The sequence below is a fragment of the Ctenopharyngodon idella genome, chromosome 22 (assembly GCF_019924925.1).
Source record: "Ctenopharyngodon idella isolate HZGC_01 chromosome 22, HZGC01, whole genome shotgun sequence".
NCBI lineage: Eukaryota > Metazoa > Chordata > Actinopteri > Cypriniformes > Xenocyprididae > Ctenopharyngodon > Ctenopharyngodon idella.
The window spans coordinates 19,899,543-19,927,260 of NC_067241.1; the positions used below are offsets into that span (position 1 = coordinate 19,899,543).

The 27,718-nt window shown below is 35.8% G+C and overlaps 5 protein-coding genes across 13 annotated transcripts in view; 1 reads left to right on the top strand and 4 right to left on the bottom strand.

Moving 5' to 3' along the window:
• Positions 1–4,099, bottom strand: part of ube4b (ubiquitination factor E4B, UFD2 homolog (S. cerevisiae)) — a 30,043-nt gene extending 25,944 nt beyond the window's left edge. Inside the window, exons 1-2 of one of the 2 annotated variants that reach the window (XM_051879007.1) lie at positions 3,775–4,099; positions 1,863–2,082 (exon numbers count right to left, since the gene is read on the bottom strand). In XM_051879007.1, the coding sequence (XP_051734967.1) occupies positions 1,863–2,082; positions 3,775–3,798 (244 nt within the window). In that variant the 5' untranslated portion in view covers positions 3,799–4,099. The remainder of the gene's footprint in view (positions 1–1,862; positions 2,083–3,774) is intronic. The other variant, XM_051879008.1, reaches the window with a different exon arrangement.
• Positions 4,100–4,566: 467 nt separating this feature from the next.
• On the bottom strand, positions 4,567–7,426 carry rbp7a (retinol binding protein 7a, cellular). The gene is made up of 4 exons (XM_051879021.1): positions 7,002–7,426; positions 5,763–5,941; positions 5,376–5,477; positions 4,567–5,280 (listed from the first exon to the last, which is right to left on the bottom strand). The coding sequence occupies exons 1-4, from the start codon at positions 7,072–7,074 to the stop codon at positions 5,227–5,229; spliced, it is 408 nt and encodes a 135-aa protein (XP_051734981.1). The 5' UTR covers positions 7,075–7,426; the 3' UTR covers positions 4,567–5,226.
• Positions 7,427–7,781: 355 nt separating this feature from the next.
• On the bottom strand, positions 7,782–15,879 carry nmnat1 (nicotinamide nucleotide adenylyltransferase 1). Of its 4 annotated transcripts, none has more exons than XM_051879012.1 (5): positions 15,737–15,879; positions 14,044–14,199; positions 13,728–13,911; positions 13,356–13,489; positions 7,782–9,799 (listed from the first exon to the last, which is right to left on the bottom strand). In XM_051879012.1, the coding sequence occupies exons 2-5, from the start codon at positions 14,156–14,158 to the stop codon at positions 9,405–9,407; spliced, it is 828 nt and encodes a 275-aa protein (XP_051734972.1). In that variant the 5' UTR covers positions 14,159–14,199; positions 15,737–15,879; the 3' UTR covers positions 7,782–9,404. The 4 variants fall into 4 exon arrangements, with proteins under 4 accessions (XP_051734972.1, XP_051734971.1, XP_051734973.1 ...); XM_051879011.1 differs by lacking the exon at positions 15,737–15,879 and adding an exon at positions 15,236–15,371; XM_051879013.1 differs by lacking the exon at positions 15,737–15,879 and adding an exon at positions 15,236–15,361 and having other exon boundaries at positions 14,044–14,179.
• lzic (leucine zipper and CTNNBIP1 domain containing) lies at positions 15,346–19,720 on the top strand. 5 transcript variants are annotated; one of them, XM_051879016.1, is made up of 8 exons: positions 15,854–16,064; positions 16,431–16,538; positions 16,624–16,759; positions 18,520–18,618; positions 18,713–18,808; positions 18,917–18,998; positions 19,089–19,178; positions 19,267–19,720. In XM_051879016.1, exons 2-7 carry the CDS (start codon positions 16,438–16,440, stop codon positions 19,145–19,147), a joined length of 573 nt encoding a protein of 190 aa, XP_051734976.1. In that variant the 5' UTR covers positions 15,854–16,064; positions 16,431–16,437; the 3' UTR covers positions 19,148–19,178; positions 19,267–19,720. The 5 variants fall into 5 exon arrangements, with proteins under 5 accessions (XP_051734979.1, XP_051734976.1, XP_051734975.1 ...); XM_051879018.1 differs by adding an exon at positions 16,261–16,331 and having other exon boundaries at positions 15,924–16,064; positions 19,089–19,720; XM_051879019.1 differs by lacking the exon at positions 15,854–16,064 and adding an exon at positions 15,346–15,393 and having other exon boundaries at positions 19,089–19,720.
• Positions 19,721–22,678: 2,958 nt separating this feature from the next.
• The window catches only part of clstn1 (calsyntenin 1), a 47,223-nt gene continuing 42,183 nt past the window's right edge, over positions 22,679–27,718 (bottom strand). The window contains 1 exon segment of the mRNA XM_051879009.1: positions 22,679–26,078. Within this exon segment, the coding sequence (XP_051734969.1) occupies positions 25,884–26,078 (195 nt within the window). The 3' untranslated portion in view covers positions 22,679–25,883.

The window sequence follows — 27,718 nt, forward strand, 5'->3', positions numbered from 1 at the left end:
ATGCTGTATTTTAAAGTGATATAGAGGAGTTTAGGAGGAGAAATGGTTAGAGATTGAAAGAAACTGAGGTTTTACTGAGCTCAACGGCTCTGGAAGAGCTGTGATATAAATGAAACACTATTGGCTATTTAAAAAAGGGGGAGGAGCTTTTCGATATGCCCCACCCTGTCTTCCTGTTTCATTTGAAATAACGTCAACACATTGAACAATGCTGCGCGTTCCAAGGCACTTCAGCGGGCCTTTAATGTTGGTTACATGTTGAATGCTGGACATTGTCAGAAATGTAATGTTTACAAAACAGCAAATCATCAAAAAATAAAAAAATAAACGAGTCTGTACGTCAAGTGATTTGGTATGAATCGACTGCAGTCATTTAATACTTGAGGTTAGTGGTTAACGACAAACCTAACCAGAATGTTTTAAGGATATTAATGGAGCAGCAGATGCACTGGACCTGGTTTCTGTCTTATGATTGATTACATCTCAATGCTGTACATTCCAGAAAGAAGCTATACAACAGAGAGCAGGCTTGTGCTAGAACAGCTTTTTCATGCAACTCTGAATAATGTGTGGTAGTGGACACAAGACAGCTGTTTCCAATGACAACACACACCAGCACAAAACACATTCACTGTCCTATTTCTGTCCACCTAGGCTTTATGTTAATTAAGCATGGAAACATAAAAGCTTTAACTGAAATACATTTTAACTCAACAGTAGATCAATGAGCAATGCAAAAAAACCATATAATGTGTGATACAAACAAAAATGAATCTATGGTACAATAAGAAACATTAGCATAATCCAAAACCTATAGAGCTCAATTTGCATGTGACATTGATGTTTTCTGTCTAAATACAGAAATATAATCCAGACTGAATGTACACAAGTCTGGGTTTACAGCTTAGACACTAAGAGATCAAAGGTCCTTGCACAGTAAAAATGAAACTAAAGAGGAACTTAAACACTCGTAACATGGTACGCTTGCCTGTCTATGTGCCCTCAGTTAAACCCTAGCCAAGGCTGTGCCACCTCCATGACTGTGCAATTTCTCCACAGCAAGACGCAGAGGGCAGAAATCACTTACCTTGATATCAACACTGATCAAAAAATCTTTAAAACAAGGCCATTGATTAAATCACTAGTGTACTAACAGCTAATGCTAAATAACTTGAGCATTAAAGCTTCATCTACACAGGATTACAAATAGGCCACTTAAGATCCTCAATACTATTACATTGGTCATTTATGCATCACCATTTTATACCAAGACAAGATTACAGTCTCAGTAAAATTTAATTACAATGAATGTACACAGGGGCTTCAGATACAACTCATATCTGTCAGCTCAAAAGCACTGTGCGTCTATAAAACACCCAAAAATTACCATGAATAATATTGAGAAGAATGAACTTGGAGTTGGAACCTAGTCTTGTGAATAATTCTGTATAAAACAGCATTTATTGATCCAGTCAGACGCGCCATAAAATCATTATTTACTCTTCTTAACTGAAAAGCTGTATCTGAAAGTAAAAAATTTGCTTGGCCTTTTTTTATATTAAAAAATAAAATAAAATAATGGAAATCTATCAAGTTTATAACCTTGTTGGTTCCCTCAAATTATCAATGTTAAAAGCAGCTGTGCTGCTTAATATTTTTCACGAAAACAGTAATAATAGACAATTCAAAAGAACAGCATTTATTTGAAATAAAAATATTTTGTAACATTATAAATGCCTTTACTGTCAATTTCGATCTTTAATGCATCCTTGATGAATAAGTACTAATTCTTACTGATCTTACTATTTTGGATGGATCTTTATCCAGTCTTTTTCGAATTATAAAGTCACCATAGCACTTACCAGAGGCCCCCATAGGAGAAGTAGCAGGGGTGACATTTTGGGCATTTAGGCCCAGAGAGTGAGATGGAGCTGGTGGGACAGGCTGCGATGAAGCCCCAGATGGCCCTGGCAAGGGTCCTGGGGGAGTCTCTCTCTGTGGGGATGTCAAAGGGGTGCTGAGGGGTGTGCTGGGCTGTGATGTCTGTCCTCCGGCTAACCGGGCCAGCCGCCTTCTTCGAATCTAAACAAGACAGAGATATTACAATTTAATCCAGATCAATAATGAGCAAAAGTTTACCTCGATTGCTTTTATTTGGTAAACATCACAAGAGCATATCTTTAAAAGCATAGATCTAATTTCAAAAGACAATTTCCAATTCTCTAACACACGTGCTTTTGATTCAAACAGCAGTAAGTCCTAAAGCATCGTCAGTATTTTCAGCAGTGAAGAATCATCACTACACACTGGTGTGAGTCATTCGAGCTGGAGAAGGCAAACTGAAGGCTGAATACTGTCAGTGAAATGGCAAAGATGTAAATACATAACTGAATGGATCAAGATTGAAAAAAGGTAATCAGCAAAAGATGATGCATCTCAGTTCACAGACATAATGCAATTATGACTGCAGCCTGCAATCACATTGAATTGTATACTATTTCATATTTATGTGTGCTAGCTAAAATAACCAACACAGAATAAAATGCAATTATTAATCAATATAGCAACTTATTTTGAAAATGAAAAGATCCAAGGTGAATGGTTTACATCTAATATTTAAAACTCAAAATGGTTGTATTATGATTAATATGATAAATAATATTATTTAGCAACGTGAGAACAATTTTAGAGAATAAATCTTTTTAATCTATTTTAATGAATAAACTAATGACTACTATTTTAAGCCAACTCCAAGCTACTCCCAGCTCAAAAGAGCCTAAAACCCTTCAAAACCAGTCTGACCAGACTTGGAGATCAGCAAACCTGCTCAGGATGGTTTAAGTTGTTTTTTTTTTTCAGATCAGAGTTTGGTCTTAATTTACAGCAGAACAACAAAACACAAAGCAATGACTGAAAATTAACACCAGTGTCATACAGCAATAACAACAATGCCAAATAGCAATATCCAAAACCAGAAACCAAGAGCTCTATCGGCTAAAATGCACTTAAAATAATAAATTATCCTAAAACACCAGGTTTTTCTTCAAGTTAAACCAAAGGTTTTAAGCTTTAACAGTTGCCCCTGTGATAAATATACCGACCTAACGCCTGACAAAAGCTTGTTGCGCATGATTTCAGTTTCTACACCAGATGCCATTTAACCAAACGCATACCCTTGGCAAAGTTAACCTCTATAATTACACATTTTATCACCACTTTAAATTTAAAAGTTCAATTGACCAAATATCTGGTACAAAATGATTTTATTTCTTCACACGACAGTCTTTCAGCCATTTTGGATTTCCAGTGAAGAAAAGCTTCACAAAAGAAATTTTAACTTGTCAACTGGTTACAAGCTCCCCAGCGACTAAAAACGATAAAGATGGTATTTTAATTGTGAAATTAAAAAAATAAGAAAAAAGCAAATTGTCTAAGATTGTGGCAGACCTAGTTTATTACATTTATCACCTGCTAGCGAGCTGACTGGAAATAACCTTATTCTCGTTTAATTTCGCTTCTATATCGGCACTTAAGTGGCTCGAAATGATGATTCAACATCCAGCCTCATATTTATATGCGAAATACATTTAATCTGGACATACTGAGCTGTTGATTAGCCGGTGTCCTGTTAGCTTATCCCATCATTACTGCGATTGAAAAAGGTGACAATGACAAGTCAATAAGCCTTTAATAAAACACAAAAACATAACAGTCATGCCATCACAGGAGCGGTTTCGATTGGAATCACACTGAACTGTGTGAAAATAACCTTACCTCTTCAGGACTGAGCTGCTCCATTGCCTTTCTTTTAATTTTCACCTTAATTATGTTGCTAGCCAGTCAGCTAGCTTCCTTATAAACACCAAAAGTGCATAGTCTGAACCATAAAACAAATATCGATGAGCTGTGATTGTCTGATTCAAATCTTTATATTAAAACATCAAACGCGCGTGGCTGTTTTTTTCCGACCGGGAAGCGTTATCTTCGGATTCTGTTAAGAATGAAACAAACACAAAAGTATTATTCGTCAAAACACCGACGCGGCCATTTTGGATCTGGAGTCACGTGACGTGAGATCGACACATTCCAGGCTGCGGCAGTTGAGGAAACTGATTTCACTGCTGAGGCGACCTCAAGAGAGTTGTTTTCTTCAGAACCAAGTGTAATTGGGTTAAAACTATGGAAACGCATATAGCTATTATATATCTTAAAAGGATTATTATTCATGACAGCAATTCTGTTCACATGTGAACAGATAATAAATAAATATAGGCTATATTAGCCTATATATTGCATCATTTGGACTTTTTAAAGATGATTGAAAGTTTATCATAATTCTAATTAATTTGTTGGCTGATCATCCCCAAGATAAAGACGACATAAACAAGGAAGATTACAAATCAGCATTGTGCACACAAAGTGCCAATTATAATTTGTTTCAAGTATTATTGAACATTTTCAGTTGATTTAATTGATGACTATTATTATTTGTTGTTGTTGTTGTTGATTGCAATTTCTCATGATAGAGACATTACAACCTAGCATTACAAAATAACACAAAGTACATTATAGCTTGTTCCAAATTTTATTGCACAATAAGTGACTTTCAAGTAACAGAGTTGAACAAGGTGTTGAATTCAAGTAATAGAATTAACAAAGTGTGTATATAAAACATACATAAACAAAAAAAATAAAATAAAGCTTAACAAGCTTATATAAAAAAAAAAATTTAAACTAAATCAGTTTTACAAAACGTTTTTAAAAATGTATTCAAAATGAAGAATGGTCCTTGACTAGCCATATTCTGGTAAAATAATAATAATAATAATAATTCTGGCTTGCAGAAAAACAGAAGTACATTACACATTGCTAAATGGTTGTGAATGCGTCTCTTGACGCTCTCATCACATGTAAACATGATTAGGCAATGGTGGCACAACTATTGACAACACGCAGTGAGCGTCTCCAGGGGCTAAACTGCTGTTGACCCGAGTTCTGTGTGTTCATGGTCCTATTGCGCCCTCTAGTGGCACTATGAATCATGCTCCCAGACATTCTGACTCAGTCTGCAAGCCTCCTACTGCTTGTAAATGATTAGTCAGGTTTTGAGGCACAAGTTGAAACTCTTGGTTCATGTTCTTGCCTCATATTCCTCTGAAACAGAAGTGTAAACAACTCAGTTTACATCATTACACCTTTTCGAGTAGTAAACGCCACAGCAGGGCCTCACACAACCCGTTTGAAAACTTGCTTGCAGACTTGATCTTCACAGTGCAACTCCTGTAAAAGAATGAGAGGTGTGATTATTACAGGGTTAATGAATGAAATGTTTATTACAGATGTTTATAATGTAAGATGCTTCATTTCACACTTACCAAATGAAGTTTGTCATCCTCGATCCAGTGTGCCCAACCTCTGTTCTTCTTCTCACCCTTTTGAATGCACACCAACCTGTTCCCCTCCCAGGTCACCAGAGACTAGACAAATAGATATATGTTTAATCTTCAAACGGTGCATTAAGTTATCTCCCATATTGTGTTCTGAGCAAATATTTGTATTCAAACAGCCTAAAGGTTATGAAAGTGGGATGTCGTTGTTCAGATGATGTAATAATTACAATATAGTAAGTACATGTTGTTAATTAATGTACTTATTTGTGTAATTACTCTGTAACAAGGACACCTTAAAATAAAGTGTAACGATAGATAGATAGATAGATAGATAGATATGTGTTTTAATATAATAATAAAACTTTGTAATACCTTGCAGTGTCTGTCATCCAGTCCCTTGGTGAACTCTTGAAACTCCTCATTAGCTCTGAAGGAGAATGTGTAGTTTTTGAAAGTGCTGATAGTCTTGACAACATATTGATCCCCCACCTGCTCGATTACTTTACGATGTTTTAGCTTAAGGGCGATCTTACGGGTGTACAGGCCGATCCCTGTGAGAAGACAAAGTTTAGGATCTTTTAGTCCTGATATATGCTACCGGTCAAAAGTTTGCAAACATTACTATTTTTAATGTTTTTGAACAAAGTCTCTTATGCTCATCAAGCCTGCATTTATTTCATAATAAATACAGAAAAAACAATAATATTGTGAAATATTATTACAATTTAAAATTATGGTTTTCTATTTTAATATACTTTAAAATATAATTTATTTCTGTGATGCAAAGCTGAATTTTCAGCATCATTACTCCAGTCTTCAGTGTCACATGATCCTTCAGAAATCATTCTAATATGCTGATTTGATACTCAGTTATTATCAATGTTGGAAACAGTTGTGCTGCTTAATATTTTTTTGGAACCTGTGATACTTTTTTCAGGATTCATTGATGAATAAAAGGTTAAAAAGAACAGCATTTATTCAAAATATAAATCTTTTCTAACAATATAAATCTTTACTTTTTATCAATTTAACACATCCGTGCTGAATAAAAGTATTAATTTCTTCCAAAAAAAAAAAAAAAAAAAAAATACTGACCCCAAACTTTTGAACAGTAGTGTATATTGTTACAAAAGATTTAATTTAAATAAATGCTGCTCATTTTTAACTTTTTATTTCTCAAAGAATCCTGAAAAAAAGTATCACGTTATAAAAAAAATATTAAGCAACACAACATTTGTAATAAATCAGCATATTAGAATGATTTCTGAAGGATCATGTGACACTGAAGACTGGAGTAACAGACATAAATTATATTTTAAAGTATATTAAAATAGAAAACCATTATTTTAAATTGTAATAATATTTTACAATATTACTGTTTTTTTTCTGTATTTTTTGATCAAATAAATGCAGGCTTGATGAGTAGAAGAGACTTCTTTTGAAAACATTAGTAATGTTTCTAAACTTTTGAATAGTAGTGTACATTAAAAACAAATGGGAATGCTTTACACACTCTATAATATAATAATTGTTATGGAAAAACTGATGCAATTTCAATTCAAAGAACAGACAGCAATCATACTTTTAAGAGGAAAAAGAATGCAATCTTACCTAATGCAATCATGTACCCCTCAAAGTTGACATTGCTGACCATGTCCCATGTACCACAGAGGCTTACAGGCATTTTGTTAACCGTCTGCAAACTATCCTAGTAGAAATGAAGGTGCAAGGTATGAGAGATTCCCAACTCTTTATATGTGTTCATGAGCTGAGTGGGCGGTCCTTCGTTTTCTAACGTGAATGTCTTTGATTCTTGCTCAGGCTTTGCCTCATCCGTTGCGTAAAGAAAAACTTGTCTGGCCGGTAGTTGTGTGCTAATAGTTTGCTAAAACACACTCGTGATTAAAATATTACCTGTTCAGACGCTAAGTTAGTTAGGCTATATAAAATGCAACGCTTGACATATGATTGAAAATGGCATTAAAAGTCCTTAATGTCGAACTTTTATCAGATGTTCACATGCAGTCAACTTTACTCTTGCTTGCATTGTCTTCCTTGTATCTAGTGGAAAAATTCTTAGTGACAAAAAAAAAAATTCCCACTACGGTCAAATGATCCTCATACGACACATAATCACATGAGCGCCACAAAACAAAACAACAATTACGCACGTCAAGTTACTCTGAATTTCATAAAGGAAGACGATAAATATAGAGGCCGAAACTTAATATTTTGAGCATGTGATGATGAATAGGTGATAATTAAGATTGAATCAAGCGGCATTATGTGGATAAAATAAAGTTAGTGCATGATCATTTTAGACCTCATTTAAAATACACGATTGATTAAACAAATCTGATCACAATAAATAAAACTTCAAGGTGTAAAATGTGACTTGAAAGTGAATGTTACACCTGCTAAGATGTTTTTATTATATGCAAATGTAATCACTCAAGGTGACAGACACAATCAGTGAAAGACCCACTGATTTTGTGAGTAGGGGAAACTCAGGGAAAGCCTTTTTTATGTTTACTGTTTCTAAATCTTGCCAGGTCACGAGGACAAGTGCCTGAGGGTGAATGGAGATGATGGTATATTTGACCTTCACAGAAAACAAACTAAACAAAATTCAACTAAAAGGAATTTCTGACGTTATTGCTTGGAATCCCGACCTTTCTGCAGTATATGTGTGGTTTAAAATAGGGTTTTCATATATTAGCACTGATCTAAAAATGTCTTCAGATTAAAATCATTCTACAAAAGAGCCAGCAAGAGCACTTCACTGTCAGACTGCTGTTTACATGTCAAGATCTCAGCAGTTTGATAAAAAATATCTGATGTTTAAATGCTTAGGAAAATGTTCTCACTTATCAAATAAATGTCACAGCAAATGTGGCATATCATTAGGGTTGCCAACTTCTGGAAAGGAAAATAAGGGGCAATTGTGGTTCTTTATAGGAAAATAAGGGACAGAATAAGAGACACTCAAAATATTTGTACTGTACAGTGTATGTCATTTCAGTATCATTCAAGTATGTGTATAAAAGATGTATAAAAGGTTCTCAGACATAAACACATATGGGTAATTTCGTGTCAAAATCAACCAAATTTCAGAAACTTTCCTTGCTCAAATTTTTGATTTTCTTTCTTTTTTTTCTGAAGAAAGACAAACATAAAGAAGAAAGCCAAAATATTAAATGCAATGGATGTGTATGTACTAAGTAATCCAATATTTTGTAGAGGGGGTCAGAATTACAATTTTCACCTGAGATTTGGAGTCAGATTACAGGGGGTAAAATTAGTAGGCCTGTTGTTAGTTAAATCTGTTGAGGTTAGCAGTCTTTGTTGCATTATATGCCAACAGTTCAAAAATGGCAAAAAGCACTTCTTGTGTTTTTCACCCAAAGTTTGCATTTCTGTAACTCATATTACAGATGTCTTAATATCCTTTTAGATTCTAATTTTGTTAACAAACTTTTCTTTTCTTAATTTTTAAAGCCCAAACCAATATGGTTAATTTCCAGAGATAGGGATCTCAATGCGCCTCCATGAGTAAATTGGTACACATTTTCAAAGGTCGCACATTTTTCTGAAGAACAATGTTGAAACTAGAAATGTATCTCGTTTTTTTCTATCAGCACAATTGAACATTCCTGTCTTGAGTGCCATAAATAGTATTTTTCCAAAGTTCGTGTGCCTGTAATTCTAAAAGTATTAAAGATATCTCAATATCCGTCTATATTCTCATTCTTAATAAACTTTTCTTTTGTAATCTTCATTTTAAAGGCCCTATAATATGGTTCAATCCCATAGATATAATGTGCTCCATGTTCAAATTGTTGAATTTTTACCCATATATCTACACCAATGGATATTAAACATCAATATGTTTAATATCCATTCAAATTGCTCATTACAGCCAAATGTGTTCAAGGAAGCAAAATGCTTTATGAATCAAGTGTCATTCAAGCTTTATGGGTGACAGACTAGCCTTTCATCAAACAGAACATCAGTCTAGTTAGTGCTGGTGTATTTCTGAAGAGGGGCGAGGATGACATCAGCATTCTTCTGCTCGCTCTCAGAGCTATACAGACTGTGATCCTGAATATAGCGAACCACAGGGTCGGGCAGCAGGTAGCGCACGCTCTGTCCTCTGCGCAGGGCACGGCGCACGTGGGTAGCTGAGATCTCATTGGTCACCCATTCTCGAACCACATGAATGTTCTTACGGTGTTTGTACAGCACATCAGACTGATTGATAAACTTCTCAGCATCACTGCCACATCTTGTGATGCACACCACACCGTACTGTCCCACTATCTCCTCAATGTCCTCTGGCTTCCAAAGGTTCGGGACACCAAATGACTCCAGCACATCAGCACCACACAGCAGCTTCAGATGAGGGGTGTCTAAAATATACATTTATGACAATAATACATATCATATTAGTGATTTTGACTGCTTTAATAACAGATCTTGAAAGTCAAGATTTATTTGAAATATGTGCTCCTTTTCAAAGCCACATGGGCAATCCAATGCAATATGTTAATTATGGTATGGTTAAAACATGAAGCCACAGCAAAATAAATTACTGTATATTTAGCTTATATTTAAAAAAAAGTTACACCACAGTTCCAAAGTTTGGGAATATAAGCAGATATTAACTGTTTTCAATGATAATAATAAAGCTGAAAATTCAGATTTGCCATATTAAAACAGAATAAACAATTAAAATGAAATTCAATTGTAATAATATCTCACAATATTACTGTTTTACTGTATTTTTTATCAAATAAATGCAGCCTTAAGAGAAAACCATAAAAAAATCTATGTAATATTTATATTACAATATTGTAATATTTTAAATATATATAATAAATAATATTGTTACTCTGTATTTTAATATTTTAATAAAAAAAAAAACACAAAATTGTAGGGCTGCACGATTTGGGGGAAAAATGTAATTGCGATTTTTCTGGTTAAAATTGCGATTGCGATTTAAAATGCGATTTTTAAAACAAAAAAATTATAAAGAACACAAGGTTTGTTGTGCTTGTTTGCAGGATTGCACAATTTGGTCAAAAAAATTGTTTTATATATCAATAGGCCTATGACTAATAATAATTATTATGATTATTATTACAAAATAAGAAATATTACTATTGTAATAACACTTTCACTATAAAATACACAACATAGTATTTAAGAATAAATATAATCTGATAATTATTATTATCATTATATTTTACAGAAAACTTTTATTTCACATAAAACTGCTGGGTGACCTGTTTACATACAGGGGGCATATAACTATAAATCATTAGAAAGGTCTAGAGTTTTATTAAAACATATGATAAAAATAAATTTGGATTTGCATGTTTACTTCAAATTTCTTTAAAGAGAAGAATTATTTTTACTATTTTTACCCAAAATAGGGTGTTGTGAGCATTAGTGAATACACACAAATAATGTAAATATGTCTCGTACTCGTAGCCAGAGGGCGCCCTCGCACAGAAAGTCGACAAATGAGACTCATAGAAGTCATAAAGCTTATGACGTTCCAGGAAATCCCTTACAGTATATGGACAAAGTCATGTGCTGCATCCAAAATTGCATACTTCCCTACTATATAGTAGGTGAAAAATAGTATGTGACAAAAGATGTCCAAATTCACAGTACTAAAGAGAAGGCAAAAAGTAGCCGGATGACCAACTACTTCTGGCGAGATGCTGAAGTGCACATACGATGGACACTACTATCCCATGAGGCCACGAGGGAGAGGATTTGTGAATGGCACTAAAGCAACGCAGTGTAGTACATCCGGATTACATTCATACACACACACACACACACACTACATAGAACATACTTTTTTAGCAGTCGTGAAGTAGTTACTCATTCAAAATAAGTACCTACTCAAGAGAGCATGCGATTTTGGATGCAGCCATGCAGAGATAACGTAACGTAACATTTTGACTGATGAAAAATGAAGACAATAAACATACAATTACGACATTTTATCTGTTCTTCAAGCCACCTCAGGTATTTTTATAAGAATAATGCAATGCTAAGCAACATAGACTTTCTCACTGGGTAACACTTTACTTGAAGGGGTGTGCGTAAGACTGACATGATCCCTTCATAATCACATATCATGAATATGAAGGAGGTTTTATGCATGTTTATGACAACTGTCATTAAATGTCATTCGCTCAATTATGTCATTTTTAATGCAAAGATGACATTGTTTGAGATGTCTGCGTTATGACAACTTGACATGAACTAATACATCATAACCTGTCAGTGTCTTTGTCATGACAACTTGACATTATTTAGCTTTATAAATTAACATTACATTACACTGTCATGTGGTTGGTTTGGACATTGGCTATCATGAGGCCATTATAATAGTGTCATGAATATTTTTCTTGACCTCAACTACAGTGGTACAAATTGAATTTGTCATTAAAATGTCATTAAGTGTTAATACTCTGTCAACTAATTTTATAACAGCGTCATGAATAGTTTTTATTTAATAATGTTTTTTTTTTTTTTTTAAGTTTCCTCCAACAGAAGGTCAGATAATAGACAATATCAAATTTCTTAAAAAAAGATGACACTGTTATAAAATAATGGTAACACTTTATTTTAGGGTCTTTTAACTAGTTGCTTATTACTATTAGCATGCATATTAATAAAATATTGGCTATTTATTGGTAATTATTAAGCACATATTAATGCTGTATTCTGCATGACCTTATTCTACATTCTTAATCCTGCCCAATACCTAAAGTTAAAAATTAACTATTAATAAGCAGTAAATTAGGAGTTTATTGATGGAAAAGTCATAGTTAATAGTTTATATGTGTTCCATATACTAAAGTGTTACCAATATAATGTAATGTAATGTTAACCCATAAAGTAGTTTCTTAAGTTTGATAATTAATCTGCTATGTCATGTTTATGACAGGTTATGTTGTCTTGGTAATGTCAAGTTTTCATGACAAAGACACTGACAGGTTATGATGTATTGGTTTATGTCAAGTTGTCATTACACATACATCTCAAACAATGTCATCTTTGCATTAAAACTGACATAATTGAGCAAATGAAATTTAATAACAGTTGTCATAAACATGCATAAAACCTCCTTTATATTATTATGAAGGGGTCATGTCAGTCTTATGCACACCCCTTCAAGTAAAGTGTTACCGGAAGTTATTTCAGTAACTAAGTTTGGAGTAAAAACATGTCATTAAATGTTCTATTTTGTTGGACAACAGGTTTATAAACGCTCCTCATTGGAAAGATGTTCGGCGTGTTGCTTTTTCAAATGCCCATTATAAGTGACTCAATCTCACAGCACTTGCAGAGATGGAGCAGCATTTACTGCAAACCGATCGATCCGCTCTGATCACAGTGCTGCGCTTCACAATAAAACACGCTGCGCATATATTTATTTTATTAAAAATCACAGCATGTGCAATTTCATAATCACACTAAGCCACGATTTCGAATTTAATATTGGTTAATCGTGCAGCCCTAATAAATTGCGTTACAAAAATTAAATTATTGTTTATTTCAGTTCCGACCAGTTATTGCTGTGAAAATCAGTGCCCACAATAAAACTAAAATCCAGTAGGAAACATTGATCTGTTCTCGACAAGCGTTTCTCTTCATTAGTTGCTTCATTTCTCACTTACTACACCTTTACATTTGTTCAAAGTGTTCTACTTGGAGAAGAATGCTGTCGGACACTGATGAGAGATGCAGATTGTGTTGAATAGTGTAAACACTCATAAATATAACTCGCTGTACCCTGTTTCTCTACAGTCCTGAGGGCACATCAGCCGTTTTTATTGCCTGTTGTCAGGTTTTGTGACAGGGTGACATTCTAAGGTAAACACCCTCTTAAGTGCACTGAGCAGTAGGAACATTTATCCTATGAAGGATTATTTTCCATACCTGCTTGTGTGTTAATATAAGAAGAACTCTGGCAGATGTTTTTATTTTCCTTCAGCTTTCTCCTCTTCCCACACCTCACTGTGTCCACATCATCACTGTTGTTCTCGCTGGAAATGAGTTCTGCATGATGGTGCCTAAAAAAGATTTGATTTAATGTCAATTTTGCATGAAGCTTTGATCATTTTGACGTAGCAGCACATCAAATATGACGTCCAACCACACAAGATGACATTATTAGATGTGTCATGGAACACATGCAAAGATAAAAAGCACTACAATAGGTGCAAAGCAGAAAGGGTGTGCCAGATTTATCTTTTACTTCAACCAAAATGAAATGCTCTCTGAAAGCAAGTGATTTTAAGATATTCCCACCGAACCACTCTGGCTGTCTCCACCCACTCCGACTGCTGACACTCCCAGTCATTCACAGTGATCCAATCAGAGTTCTCCGTGGCCAGTCTAGCCATCTCTAACCGATGACAGGCTTCAATCAAACCTTTCTTTTTATAGCTGTCTCCAACTGGAGAGATTATGCCTTTCACCACTCTGTATCTTCCTGAGTCAACAAAGAAATACAAAAATATGAAGATGTATGCTAAATATGTATAAAGTTTATCACAAAAAAAATGCAATGAATTTTATGAATAATATATATTCACATTAATACATTTTTTTATTTAAAATGTACCAGTGTCTTCAAGGTGATCCCGAGCCAGTTCGAACATCCGCAGGTGCATGTTTGTGATGGGGTTGAAGGACCCGCATGCCAGCAGCACCAGTTTTGTTTTCTCGTGTGATGTCATTGATTATATAGAGGACGCTGTCTCCAGAAAAAAGAAATCCACTGCAGATATAAATATATTCTGAAATAAGACAATGTTCTATATCTGACAATATATTATATATATCATATATATTTTTGTATATAAAATCTTAATTATATATTAATATAACAAAATTTGTTATATTATTTAGAATTTATATACACTACCCGTCAAAAGTTTGGAAACATTACTATTTTTAATGTTTTGGAACGAAGTCTCTTATGCTCATTAAGGCTGTATTTATTTCATAATAAATACAGAAAAAACACTAATATTGTGAAATATTATTACAATTTAAAATTATGGTTTTCTATTTTAATATACTTTAAAATATAATTTATTTCTGTGATGCAAAGCTGAATTTTCAGCATCATTACTCCAGTCTTCAGTGTCACATGATCCTTCAGAAATCATTCTAATATGCTGATTTGATACTCAGTTATTATCAATGTTGAATAGTTGTGTTGCTTAATATTTTTTTGGAACCTGTGATACTTTTTTCAGGATTCATTGATGAATAAAAGGTTAAAAAGAACAGCATTTATTCAAAATATAAATCTTTTCTAACAATATAAATCTTTACTATCACTTTTTTTTATCAATTTAACACATCTGACCTGAATAAAAGTATTAATTTCTTTCAAAAAAAAAGAAAGAAAAAAAATTACTGACCCCAATCTTTTGAACAGTAGTGTATATTGTTACAAAAGATTTCTATTTTAAATAAATGCTGATATTTTTTTAACTTTTTATTCACCAAAGAATCCTGAAAAAGTATCACAGGTTATAAAATAATATTAAGCAGCACAACTGTTTCCAACATTGATAATAAATCAGCATATTAGAGTGATTTCTGAAGGATCATGTGACACTGAAGACTGGAGTAATGTTTCAAATGTGTAGGTAGTAAGATGTACCATTATTGCTATAGTAATTTATAAACACCAGGGAACAAGGAAAGAGGAAACATTAAAAAAGCTTAGGATTTAAGAATGATACTCTATACAATAAACCACCATTCCACAAATATGCGTAATCATATTGTTTATTTCTTACCAATTCAACACACTAGACTCGTGCTAGCTTCCTTGTTGTGACTGAAACAGTAGTGTGGGACAAATGCGCGTGTAGACATGCGCAATAGAGAACGAGGAGTCACGTTGCATTTCGGGAAGGCGCCGCCATATTAGCAGGATACGCTATGCGTTGCTATGGTAAACTTCTTCAGCGAGCCCGTGATAAAGAGCAGATTAATTTAATAAATAATTTTTGGGAATACTTGGAGAAGGAGAAAGTGAAATGAAAAGGGTTTCTATCGGGAGAGACTAAATAACACCGCCAAAGCAGCGTCATTTAGAGAAAATGCTTGACATTAAAAGCATCGACTCGTGCGACCTGCGAAAAACCCAGAAGCACCAACACCTGTCACATACCCTGACATCGTCAATTACCTGGTTTATATGGTATCAGTGCCTACACAATGCAAGAGTTCAGACCCTTTAAATCATTAGAAGCATATGAACAATTCTGCTGCGGCTGAATTACAAACCCACAAACCTGTAAACTGCGAGAGCTCAGTCATACTTGCTAAGGAAGGTTGCACTCCACTTTTATGACAGTTCTGATGCTTATTATTGTAAAAAATAATAATATTTTCGCCTACTGAGTCATAGACTGGTTAGTGATGTCAAGCAGTTTTCTCTAAATAATGCTATGCCTATGAGTTCGTAGTCATGATAATCAACTCTGCGCAGCGTTTACGCAGAAAAAACATCGGCTAAGATAAAGTGCTAGCAAACCACACCTTAGCAACTGGACTTAGGAACTTAAATCATATTGTAATTTCGTCTTTATCAGTAGGAGTTTTATTGGAGAAAAAGTACGGGTGAGAATTACTACTTTATTAATGTGAAACCACGCCGTTTAGGACTCTACAGTTTGTACATTTGTTTGTTTATATAAATAAGCGCAAGCTAAGCTAACTGCGCAGGGAGAGAGAATAAAGCAGGGTGACAGAAGAATGTGATATATTTCATGAATGTGATACTAGAGCTTAACTAACAATATTTACCTTGATACAGCCAACACTGTTTACTAATTCTGATCAGATCAGATCAGATCAGAAATAACTGTGGATAGCAGATCATAACAGGTGTGATATTCACATGTGTATTAACAGTAGGGCGTCATGTTCTGTATTAATAGATGGTGCTGAAAATGTGATATCTGCCTTTTATTTATTTAAAAAAAGATAAAGAATGGCGTCTCGGGGGAAATCAGAAACAAGCAAGCTGAGACAAAACATGGAAGAACAGTTGGACCGGTTAATGCAACAGCTCCAGGATTTAGAGGAGTGCAGGTAATGACATCCCACCAGTACTCTATAGCAGATTCAGTTTCTTACACAGAAAAATACAAGAAATTTATCATTTTTTTTATTACAGAGAAGAGCTTGAAGAGGAGGAATACGAAGAAACCAAAAAAGAGACACTAGAACAGTTGAGCGAGTTCAATGAGTCATTGAAGAAGTTGATGTCTGGGAATATGACACTAGTTGATGAATTGGGGGGAATGCAACTGGTAAGAAATTAGATTTTATTGTATTAACTTACTGTATATTTTAATATATGAATGTGTGTGTGTTTATAGCTAAAAAGGTACAATTTAAAAGTATTTTTTATTACTGTAAAAAGACATTATACTGAGTACTAGTATAATTAATTATGTATGCAACTGGTAAGAAATTAGATTTTATTGTATTAACATTGATCGAATTCAAGCATTTAAAATGTATGAATATATGTGTGGGTCATTGATGAATAAGGTTTTTAAAAGTGTAAAAAAAACCATGATGGAGATATAATTAATTTTGAAGTTTTATTAAGTGTTAACAATGAGATCAATTATAATCAATTGACCCTTCGCCAGGAGTTTGATTGACAAGCGATCTAACCAATCATAATAACCTCGGTGGACTTGAACTTGAAAAAAACATCTTTCTGCGTTTGAAACAACATTCCTTCTGATGTTCATTCATGTTTATTTGATGCTATAAATTAACTAGTAGGAAGAGATGATTGGTTCACGAGCCGCTTGAGCTGAGGCGCTACAGCAATCTGTCATGACACATTAAAAATGTTTTTTGTTGTCCGAATTTCTTAAAAAATTGCATAATTTGAAAGCTGGGACTTTGTTTCATATCATACGTAACCTGCTCTGTCTTGTCTGTCGACGTGTTGTCAGTGTCCTCTTTGCTCCGTGATGTATTTTTCACTCTGTGTGGCGTGACAGCGCCATGGCTTGTCGGACAAAGCAACAGTAACTAAGGGGGGCGGGTTTTTGCGAAGGGTCAATTAACACTGCTTTTGTCATTTTTTACAAGATGGACAAAATTTGTCACCAAAAAAGTTATTCAGTTTAACCACAATTTCGGTTTTACCGAATGACACTTTTGGTTATACCAAATGACGATATTTTCAAACAATGCTAACGGGCTGATATCTAGCTAGATGGCTAGTTAGCTTGTTGGCTACCTAGCAAAAGGACAATCAAACATTTTATATTTAGTACAAGTTTTTAAAATATTACAACATTTTCCATGTTTTATAGCGGTTGTACCGAATGACCTGATGTTTCGGGACATGCGTATGAGCAAGTGAAAACATCAATTTTTCAAATAGTTAAAAGACAGTTAGTTACTTTGCTTCACGACCATGTGGTCCTTTGCAGGTGTCTGAATGATGTCACATCCTGTCACTTCATATTGACCACATGACTTGATCCAAAATGATCCCTTCAAATCGGTTACTCCGAATGACATCAATGAAATTAATTTTTCCGGACATTCTTTCTCATAACAAAGCAATGACTTCTACACATAATTTCAATACCATTTTGCACTATGTTGATATATGATGTTATAAAATCATGCCAGAATAAAAAATATATACATTTATTACATTTTAAGATATTTTAATCACAAATGAATTGGCTGTACTGGCCTTTGGACGGTTAAACCGAATGACCTTTTGACACTTCAAAATCTTTAAGATACCTTTATATGTTGCAAAATATAATTTAAACCTTTTGGATTCAATAAAAGAGATCTAGTTTGGATGTCATATCATTGTTTTTTATTATTATTAAGGCCTTTGGACAAAAAAAAAAAAGACCCGTCACATCATTGACCCGTGTGTATCTTAAAAAGAATTGACTACTAGTATAAATAATTATGTATGCTTAGATCATATGTAAATATTTATGAAATTACACACTATTAATTTAACATAAAATAAACAAAAAGGCTGTCAACCTAATAATTATACTGTGACATTAATCAGGCGATCCAAGCTGCCATCAGTCAAGCATTCAAGACCCCTGAAGTTATCCGGCTGTTTGCTAAAAAGCAGCCAGGGCAACTGAGAACGAGACTGGCTGAGGTGATTAACATTTTTAATACTGACATTTTCAAACATTTAAATACCTATACAAAGACTTGTGTTAATATGTTGATGTGATACTGTATGAATTCAGATGGACCGTGATGTGATGGTTGGAAAGCTCCCTCGAGATGTATACACTCAACAGAAAGTGGAGATCCTCACGGCTCTGAGAAAACTTGGCGAGAAGGTGAGAGGGTTATTATTGACACACAAATGCTTTCCTGCAGACATGAATCTATTTCAAGACTGTCGTGTTAAACCATTTCTTATATCTGTGACTTGTTTGAATGCGCAGCTGACAACCGAGGATGAAGCGTTTCTTGCTGCAAATGCTAGTGCCACTCTGAGCCACTTTGAGAAAGTGACTGCGAACCTGGGTAAGATGAGAATCAACCAGCTATTACTATTGAAGCAACTTATGCTTAATAAATACCTCTTTAATAATCAAATTTATCTTTTCTCTCCAGGATCCGAAGATAAGATAATGGCATTGGCCAGTTCTGGAGTTGAGAAGACCCAGACATAAGTCTGGTTTAATAGGATTTTTAAAACAAATTGTGAGCGTGGCCTAAATACTGTCTGTGAGGTTTACAGTATTTTGTGTGTTTTTATGATTTTAACAGTGGTTGCAATTTCTACACTTAGGAAAAGAATTGGCAGATGACATCATCTGGTCACTCAACCTTAAGTATCTACGTTGGGAGTCATCAGGCAGTTATTTGTATTGTATACATCCTATTCATTTTATGTTTGATTGTACATTCTGATTTGGGTACAGTGAAAAACTTGTTTACATTTTCAGTCAAATGTCTCAAATATTTACACATAAAAGCGCATTTTAGAATAGTTCTTATTTTCTGAATACAGAGAGTTAAGATTGCCATTATTCAAAATGATCTTGATTCATTTTTAACCCTCTGGTTGCAATGTAATTTATTAACCTTATCAAGTTGTCTGCCAATACGCCTTTTGGTACTAGTATTTGATAGTAACATAGACTGTAATTACTATGCCTTTTAATTTTGTTTGTCATTACTTTTTTAACCAGTTGTGATATTTGTAAATATTTTGTATTTGAATATATTTGATTATCTGAAAAGTTGTCAGTGTTTGCTGTATTTACAATAAGTGCCTTATTTTATCACATTGCATATTGGATTGGAAAATATCAAAAACAGTTTTGAATTCCATTACAGACTTGATTGAGATCGTTAGAAAATCAATATGTAAATATTTATAGACTTTATATAAAATTCCACACTGCCCATTTAACATAAAATAAATACACACCAAAGACTATAGAATAACAAGACGCGTCACTCTTATTGTTTTGAATGGGAGAAAGTGCAACGCGCAATATGGTGGAATAAGTCCCGCCTTCTAAATAAGAGACAATCGCAGATTGGTAAAGTCGTCGCGTCACTGCAGCAGCCGTTAGAAGCTCCGGTTCCTATAGAAACAGTCAGACGCGCGCCTCCGAAATGAGACGCGCATTTAGGACTGCGCATGCAAGCTTGATCTAGCCTGAAAAATACAGGTTTTTTTGGTCATGATTTGAGCGTTTAGAAACCAAATTTATGAGACAGCTGACAGCTGTCAGATTTCATTGGTGATTTCAAATATGAAATTTAATCGAAAGCTTGGCAAACAGCTTTGGAGAATTTTATGTTTCCCCATTCAAAGAGAGAGGAGCTGCACTTGAATCCCAAAGATGGTCACCGAGTGAAATTACTTGTCTTAAAGGGACTTTAAGATACCTATACAAAGGGATACACATGCTGTCAAACTAATAATTTTACTATGATTTTAGCTAGCTTCGGCCCTGTCCCAAATGGGCACCCTTAAACACTCAGTCTTCCTACGAGTCCGCACTTTCGTGATGTAATGCCGCTTTGATTGTCGGGAAGAAGTCTGCTGTGGAGCTGACAAAAACCCTTCCGAAAACTGTAATGACAAAAGGGACACCCTTGTCTTGTGGACTTCACGACCACACGCACTCGGCGTCTATTTTAAGTCCACAAAACCATGGCTGCGTCCGAAAACCCAAAATGCTGCCTTCGGAGGACACATTTCAAAATAGGAAGGCATCAAGGCACGTCTGAATCAAAAGTTAGCTTCACTTCCTGTTTCCTGAGATACCGTCATCTGATCGTTTTTTGAAGGCAGCATAGATGGCCCTGTCCCAAATGGCACACTTCATGTGCACTTTTGGTCTTGTGGACTTACAATGGCCGCTGTGTGCGCGTGTCCGTTAAGTCTACAAGACCGTAGGGTGTCCCATTTGTCAATTAAGCTTAAAGAAGGGTGCTCGTGAGCGCCCCCTTTGCGGCTGCTATGCGCCCTTCGATGCGCACTTCTGCTGAGCCCGTAAGACTGTGAGCTACGCAGAGGACTTTACCCGGCAGTCAAAGCGGCATTACATTGTGAAAGTGCGGTCTCGGAGGAAGACTGTGAGGGTTTAGGCTCTGTCCCAAATGGCACACTTCTATGCCCTTTCGGTCTTGTGGACTTACAATGGCTGCCACGTGGACGTGTCCGTTAAGTCCACGAGACCGTAGGGTGTCCCATTTGTCAGTTTTAGGCTTCAGAAGGGTGCTTGCGAGCGCCCCCTTTGTGGCTGCTATGCGCCCTCTATGCACACTTCTGCTGAGCCCGCAAGACTGGCCCTGTCCCAAATGGCACACTTCATGTGCACTTTCGGTTTTGCTGAGCCTGCACTGGTGTGAGCTCTGCGGCAGACTTCTTCCCGACGTTACGTCATGAAAGTGCGGACTCGTAGGAAGGCCGTAAGTGTTTAGGGTTCTATTTGGGACAGGGCCTGAGTCCGCACTTTCACAACGTAATGCCGCTTTGACTGCTGGGTAAAGTCCTCCACATAGCAGCCGCAAAGGGGGCGCTCACAAGCACCCTTCTTTGAGCTTAAATGATGAATGGGACACCCTATGGTCTTGAGGACTTAACTGACACACGCACGCGGCGGCCATTGAAAGTCCACAAAACCTAAAGTGCACATGAAATGTGCCATTTGGGACAGGGCCTGTGAGCTACCCGGCAGTCAAAGCGGCATTACGTCATGAAAGTGCAGACCGTGAGGGTTTAGGGTGCCATTTGGGACAGCTAGGGCCAAGGTAGGAAGGCATCAAGGCACATCCAAATCCAGTGTTAGCTTCACTTCCTGTCTCCTGAGATCGTTTTTTGAAGGCAGCATAGATGTATCCTTCGCTGCCTTTGATATCCCACAATCCTGTGCTTTCCATTCTGTGACAGTTGAGCTAGAAAAAGAAAGATGGCGTCCGAAAGTTGCGTTTGCTGGTCAGTTTGTGTGTAAATGTACATTTTTGACCAATATTTTCCACTTTTGATGTCATTTCTAGCGAGAAATTCCTACTGTAGTAATTAAATATTTGTTTAGTTCTCACCAAAGCTTGCGCTATTTTGCGGTAGATCATTAAAGCGTTACACTGCCTCAGATGTCTGTCTGAAATCGGTTTTGTGAGGTGCCTTCATGCACAAAAGCTGCCTTAAAAGTCATTGCCTGATAGGGCAGCGAGGCAACAAGTCAGCTGCCTAGGCTTTCAGATGCAGCCTATAAGTGCATATGAAGTGTGCCATACTGCCATTTGTGTCAGGGCCTTATGCTCTCAACCTTTAAGCAGCATTAAAATTTTTTTATAAATGGTAGATATGAACATTTTTCAGGTTTCAAGCACTAGGTGGCAGCATTACTGTGGTCTGTAATTCACCGTCCTACATCATGAAAGATGAAATGCCTGAGGAAACATGGTGAGTGATTAAAAATCCTTCGGGTAAGGAAACGCATTTCTTTTCCTCAAACTTTGAAGTATGAGGATGTTAGAGGATTAATGATGTATTTTTAATGCTGCTTTTAAACTCTATAACAGATGACTATGTAGAGGTTACTGAATGCTATACTAAGTAAATAATATATGAAGATTATAATAATATCAAATTACATATATATAAGGTCAAAGTGGGCATAGAAATTGTGTGTAGCATATATAATTATCAAATGAAATAATCTGAACTCCGACACAACTTTATTCCCATCTCATCCTTTATTTTGTTCATGAGCAAGCATCAACTTCACTATAATTATTCCTCTGAATAATAGAAAAGTGAATGAGCTGGAAGGCAGCATCCAACAGTTCTACAACATCCCCAGTTTTCATTTCTAGAGCAAAAAAATAAAAGTAATTCAAAACGTGAACAATGACCACTGAAGGCTGCAAATCTGTGACAGATAATCTTTGATTCAGTAGTATTACCAGTCTCCTGACCCATCTACACCACTCCAATCCCACAGTACCATGTGCCAGTTACAGGAAATATTTATATCTGTGTTATACATGCAAAGACAATGCCCTGTTACATACTCACCATCTGCAGCCATTCACACTCAGCACAGACTCAGGTTATTTATTATGGAAAGTTTCTGCGCCAGTGTCTTAAAATCATCAAAAGCACATGACAAAATCACATTGTTTGAAATACATTTCACATGATTTTCCCTTGAGAAACTGCGGATGAATATTTGCATCAGGGGAAAGGAGGGAAGATACAAACAATTGTGCGATTTTCAGTACAAACATTGATTTATACTAAATTTGGTCTCATGGAATGGTCTACATCGAGCAAACGTTTTCAAAATGATTGTATGTTGAGAATACACTGTGAGAGGCTATTACATTTGTGTGAGAAATCATTATGTATCTGGTTCTTGTGAATTTCATGCTGCCCTCACCAGGAGATACACTTCAAGATCACCTTTCACTATACACATATTGTTAAACTCATACCCACATATGCTGCCTATAATAATGTACATCTTTTCAAAGTGGATTTCCTCAAACATGATTTAGTACAATATTCATTGATGATACAGTATGGACCTATTTTCTCTACACATCAACATGAACACAAGACATCTAAGCTGGACAATTAAAACGTCCACTCTTGATAAAACTAGCTGCTGATCCCTATCATAACAGAAAATGAAATAAAACCAAGTTAAAATCACTTCCCCATACCTGTAAGAAATCTAATATTAAATAATTATAAAATGAGAAAATTGCAACAACTAAAATGGCATGGATGAGTGTTTGGTTAGTTGTGTTATTAATGCGCTGTGATAGGCAAAAGGCACTCCCAACTCCACCAGCTGAAATCTGGACCTCTCTTTAAAAGGTCCTGTCAATTTTTGAGGGGGACCTGATGACCAAAACATATAACAAAAACTAAAACCTATAAAGAAATAACTGACATTTCTGAGAAAAAAAAAAAAAAAAAATCTCGCATCGCCCTTTCACGGGTCACAAAAATAGACCTTCTCGACAACTTCCCGCATTTGTACCTTTTCTGACATAACATAAAATTATATTCATACCACCAATCACAACAAAGCCTTGTAGCTCAGGCCTTAAACTGAGAATAATCATGCATGTAAACAACAACAACAACAACAAAAAAGTCTGAATGAAGTACCCTAAAGCTTCACGTCCGTCTTTACTAAACAATCAAACAATGTACAATCTCCTAAATAATTAACATTCTTTTTCAAGCCCAACGGGAACGGAATATTATTTTCCCCAATAACTGACCATTTTCGAAATGTCCAATCACAGTAAGAAAATGAAACTATGACATGGATCTGAGAGCAACTACGAGGAGAAATGACCTGCAAATCTGGAGTAGATTGATAGCGTCACCAAAAAGGAATAAAAGTTTACCAAATGTAAACAAATATCTTTACACAACTCTACAGTACAGTTCCATGTACAATAAAATCTATCGACCATACTGCAAAAATATTTTACGCTTTAACAGTTGAAATTTATTTCATTTAATGCATTCTGGTAGGCAAATTAGCCCTTTTAATGCTTTTAGGGGCCTCGAAATGACAAGAATAACATGGGGTAACCCTGAATTTGCAAAAGAAAAACATCTTAAGCCAGGTTTTTAAGCAACAGAGGTCTGTTAAAACAGTACACAACAGACGTTGCAATGCTCACATTGTCGATAATCACCAGCGCACCCGTTTTCCATGTCATTTCACTCATAAATGTTATTCAGACTGGGTTATTAGAGTGCATACTGTGATTCCAATTGGTCTCTATTTGTTACAGAAAATACAAGCACTATCACTTAAGAATGGCTTAAATAACTGCAGTGTGTCTAAACTGTACAACATACAGTACCACGTGAAAAAAACAACTGTATATTCATCACTCGTATGTGATAATTAGTCCCCAAAACGTCACTGATTTAAAAACATTGAAGCCTTGGTGTAGCATTTGTGCCATTGCAAGCCCAGCTAGAATTAGCATATGTAAAGCCGAAGCACTGAACCAACTCCACGCCCACCCAACAGTACGAAACGAAACAAAACGGAACGAAACAAAAAGATGCACACCCACCTCCAAGAGAAAAGACAAAATGAATGACACTTTGCCACAGAAACCTCAGCCTCTGTCATGGGTTTCTCTCTATGAAGCGGACGTCTTTTGTACGAGCATGAGATTTACCAAAGGTTTCTGAAACATGCTAAGAGCATCTGACATAAATATTCTACAGCAGGTACTGTGTCTGACCGTTGGTTAGGCTTTCACTAACACATTGACTAATTACATGGTTTCGTCTTATTTACAAAATATCAAAAAGCAGTTGTATTCTTCCATACCAATGATTGCAAATCTTGCCATGCAATATAAAGAGGAAAAAAAGTGATCAGAAAGCATCAAAGAGTTTTTCCTCTAAATTTCCCGAGCAAATTAACCTAAAACGTCAGGTGCAAGGAATATACATTAAATCATTCTCGGAGCTCGACTTGAAAGGAAAAGTGCAGGGATGTGTCCGAACACGTCTTAAAGGAAATGCAAATGTACGCCAGGATTCCCTCGGAAAGGACAGAAAAAGATTCAATAAATTAGGAACTTGTATTGAGATATCTGTGATACTATACTACACTGAATACCACCATGATAAGATGTCAGTAGGGAAGCCTCGGCGGGTGGAAATGAAGCGGACTGCAACACCTGTCACGACAGACACCGGATATATTTGCATTTATATTGTACATATATCGTATAATCGTTTAGTTTTCAGCGTTTTTACGCATGGCTCCTTGGGTAAGGGGAACATGGGCGTCCCTATTGGCAGAGGGACGTGACTGTGCAGGGGTGGATTTGTCATTGTGTGTGAGTGTGTGTGATCTTAAAGTAGTGTGTACTGTGTGTTTGGGAGGATCAGTAGTTGAGGGTAGAGTCGTCCCACTCCAGCTGCTGCTGTCTGCTCGAACCCTGCTGGTCTTCCTGTTCGCCGCCCTCATCTTCACTGCTGTCTGACTCTGCGCTGGTGATGTCGTCTTCCTCCTCTCCGTCCTCGCTCTCTTCCTCTTCCTCATCTCCTTCCTCTTCGCTACTGTGCTGGTCTTCGTAAGTCTAAGAGAAAAAGACAATTGGAGGTTCATTAAACTGTATAAAAGATGTCTGAGGATTCATTCAAATGAGTTGATTCATGAGGAATCAAATTCGTTTTTTTTTTAGAGCAGGCGTTGCCGAACTTTTTTTGTCAGCTGAACCCCCTAGACATAAAATATTTACCACCTGAAATTTTAATAGCTTAACAACACATTTGTTATTCACAGTTCTCTGATGTTGGCTAATGGTCACATGACATGCAAGTGAACAGATAAAATATCATCCTTTTTAGTAAGTGAAATTATATTATTTTAAAATATAAATTATGCCAATGTGAATGCAAATTAAGTAAATCTAGCACACGCTGCATTCCTGAAATGCTTGTTTGTGTGTGTATGTGTATGTGTATATACACATACACACACACACACACACACACACACACACACACACACAACAATAACTTTTTTGCTCACCAGCCGCTGTGGCTAGTGGTTTTCTAGTAGTTACTAGCCACTCAGCATTTTCACTGGCCACAATTTTGACATTGATACCATGGGGGAAAAACTGCCATATAGATATTTTTAATATCATCTCATAATTTGGCAGCAGGTTTATTAGGCTGCTGTCACTTTAAGACCTGACGCACAGATCCATTATACTGTTACACATGCGTTTTCTTTCTCAACTGTTTACTCTCACTTAAAACTGACTGTGTTTACATGAGTACTCGCCAAGACCGGCATTTGACATTATTTTGTGTGTATTTGACTGTTTAAAAGCAATAAACAGCGAAAAAGAACTCAATTTAGTACTGAGAGGCGGCTTTACGTGCGTACACTTTGGGTGTAAGCACAAAATCTGCGGGAATGAGCAAAATTATGCACAATACACACTAGGGATGCACCGAAACCATTTTTTAAGGACCGAGCACGAGTACCGATACTTTTTTTCTAGTACTCGCCAATACCGATGCCTATACATTTATTAATTTCTCTCTCTCTCTTTTTTTTTTTTTTTTTTGGTGATGTTGCAGTTTTCCAAGCACTAATGAATGCAGGACAGCTTCTTTATTATTACTCTAATGAAAAAAGTAATAATTTTTATGTGCTTGTCACAAACTTAAAGAACAAAAATTTCACAGTGTCCAATAACCTTCAAAGGGCATAATTACCAATATATATAATTGTTGTTATATAAAAAGAAATTTACAAACAAATTACAAACAATACAACAAATACTATAGAGATACAAATTAAATAAACTTGTTTTTCAGATACAGTAGGTTTATTTACCATGTATACATTTATTTAACATATTTTGTTGTTTTAATGACAAATATAGGCTACGGTCCCTTTAAGACCGAATCCATGGATACTGACACATATCCTGTTTTCACCCAAATGTTTACGTCCACTTAAGCCATAACCGACTGTATTTACGTGAGATACTCCACATGATGGACATTTTGACAACTATGTGTGCATTTGACCATTCAGGCGCGAGGAGAACTGATCACGTGCAAGAAAGAGAGAGAGAGAGTCATTCAGCGCGATTCCGTCTATCCCGCCTTCACTAATCAATAACGAATTGTGACTGAAAGCATGCAGTTCGCAATGTGTGTGTTGTCATCATTAATTTTGAAGTATTTCCACACCTCT

Bases quoted from the DNA above. Each gene is read 5' to 3' on its own strand.
- rbp7a (XM_051879021.1), bottom strand. From the start codon at position 7,074: ATGCCTGTAAGCCTCTGTGGTACATGGGACATGGTCAGCAATGTCAAC. The intron at 5,942-7,001 runs GTAAGATTGCAT...GTCTTCTCACAG, and splicing joins GGGGTACATGATTGCATTAG to GGATCGGCCTGTACACCCGT. The intron at 5,281-5,375 runs GTAAGTGTGAAA...ATTCTTTTACAG, and splicing joins AGGATGACAAACTTCATTTG to GAGTTGCACTGTGAAGATCA.
- nmnat1 (XM_051879012.1), bottom strand. From the start codon at position 14,158: ATGACATCACACGAGAAAACAAAACTGGTGCTGCTGGCATGCGGGTCC. The intron at 13,490-13,727 runs GTGGGAATATCT...AATCTTTTTTAG, and splicing joins GAGACAGCCAGAGTGGTTCG to GCACCATCATGCAGAACTCA. The intron at 9,800-13,355 runs GTATGGAAAATA...TGTATATTTTAG, and splicing joins TTATATTAACACACAAGCAG to ACACCCCTCATCTGAAGCTG.
- lzic (XM_051879019.1), top strand. From the start codon at position 16,438: ATGGCGTCTCGGGGGAAATCAGAAACAAGCAAGCTGAGACAAAACATG. The intron at 16,760-18,519 runs GTAAGAAATTAG...GACATTAATCAG, and splicing joins AATTGGGGGGAATGCAACTG to GCGATCCAAGCTGCCATCAG. The intron at 18,999-19,088 runs GTAAGATGAGAA...TTTTCTCTCCAG, and splicing joins GAAAGTGACTGCGAACCTGG to GATCCGAAGATAAGATAATG.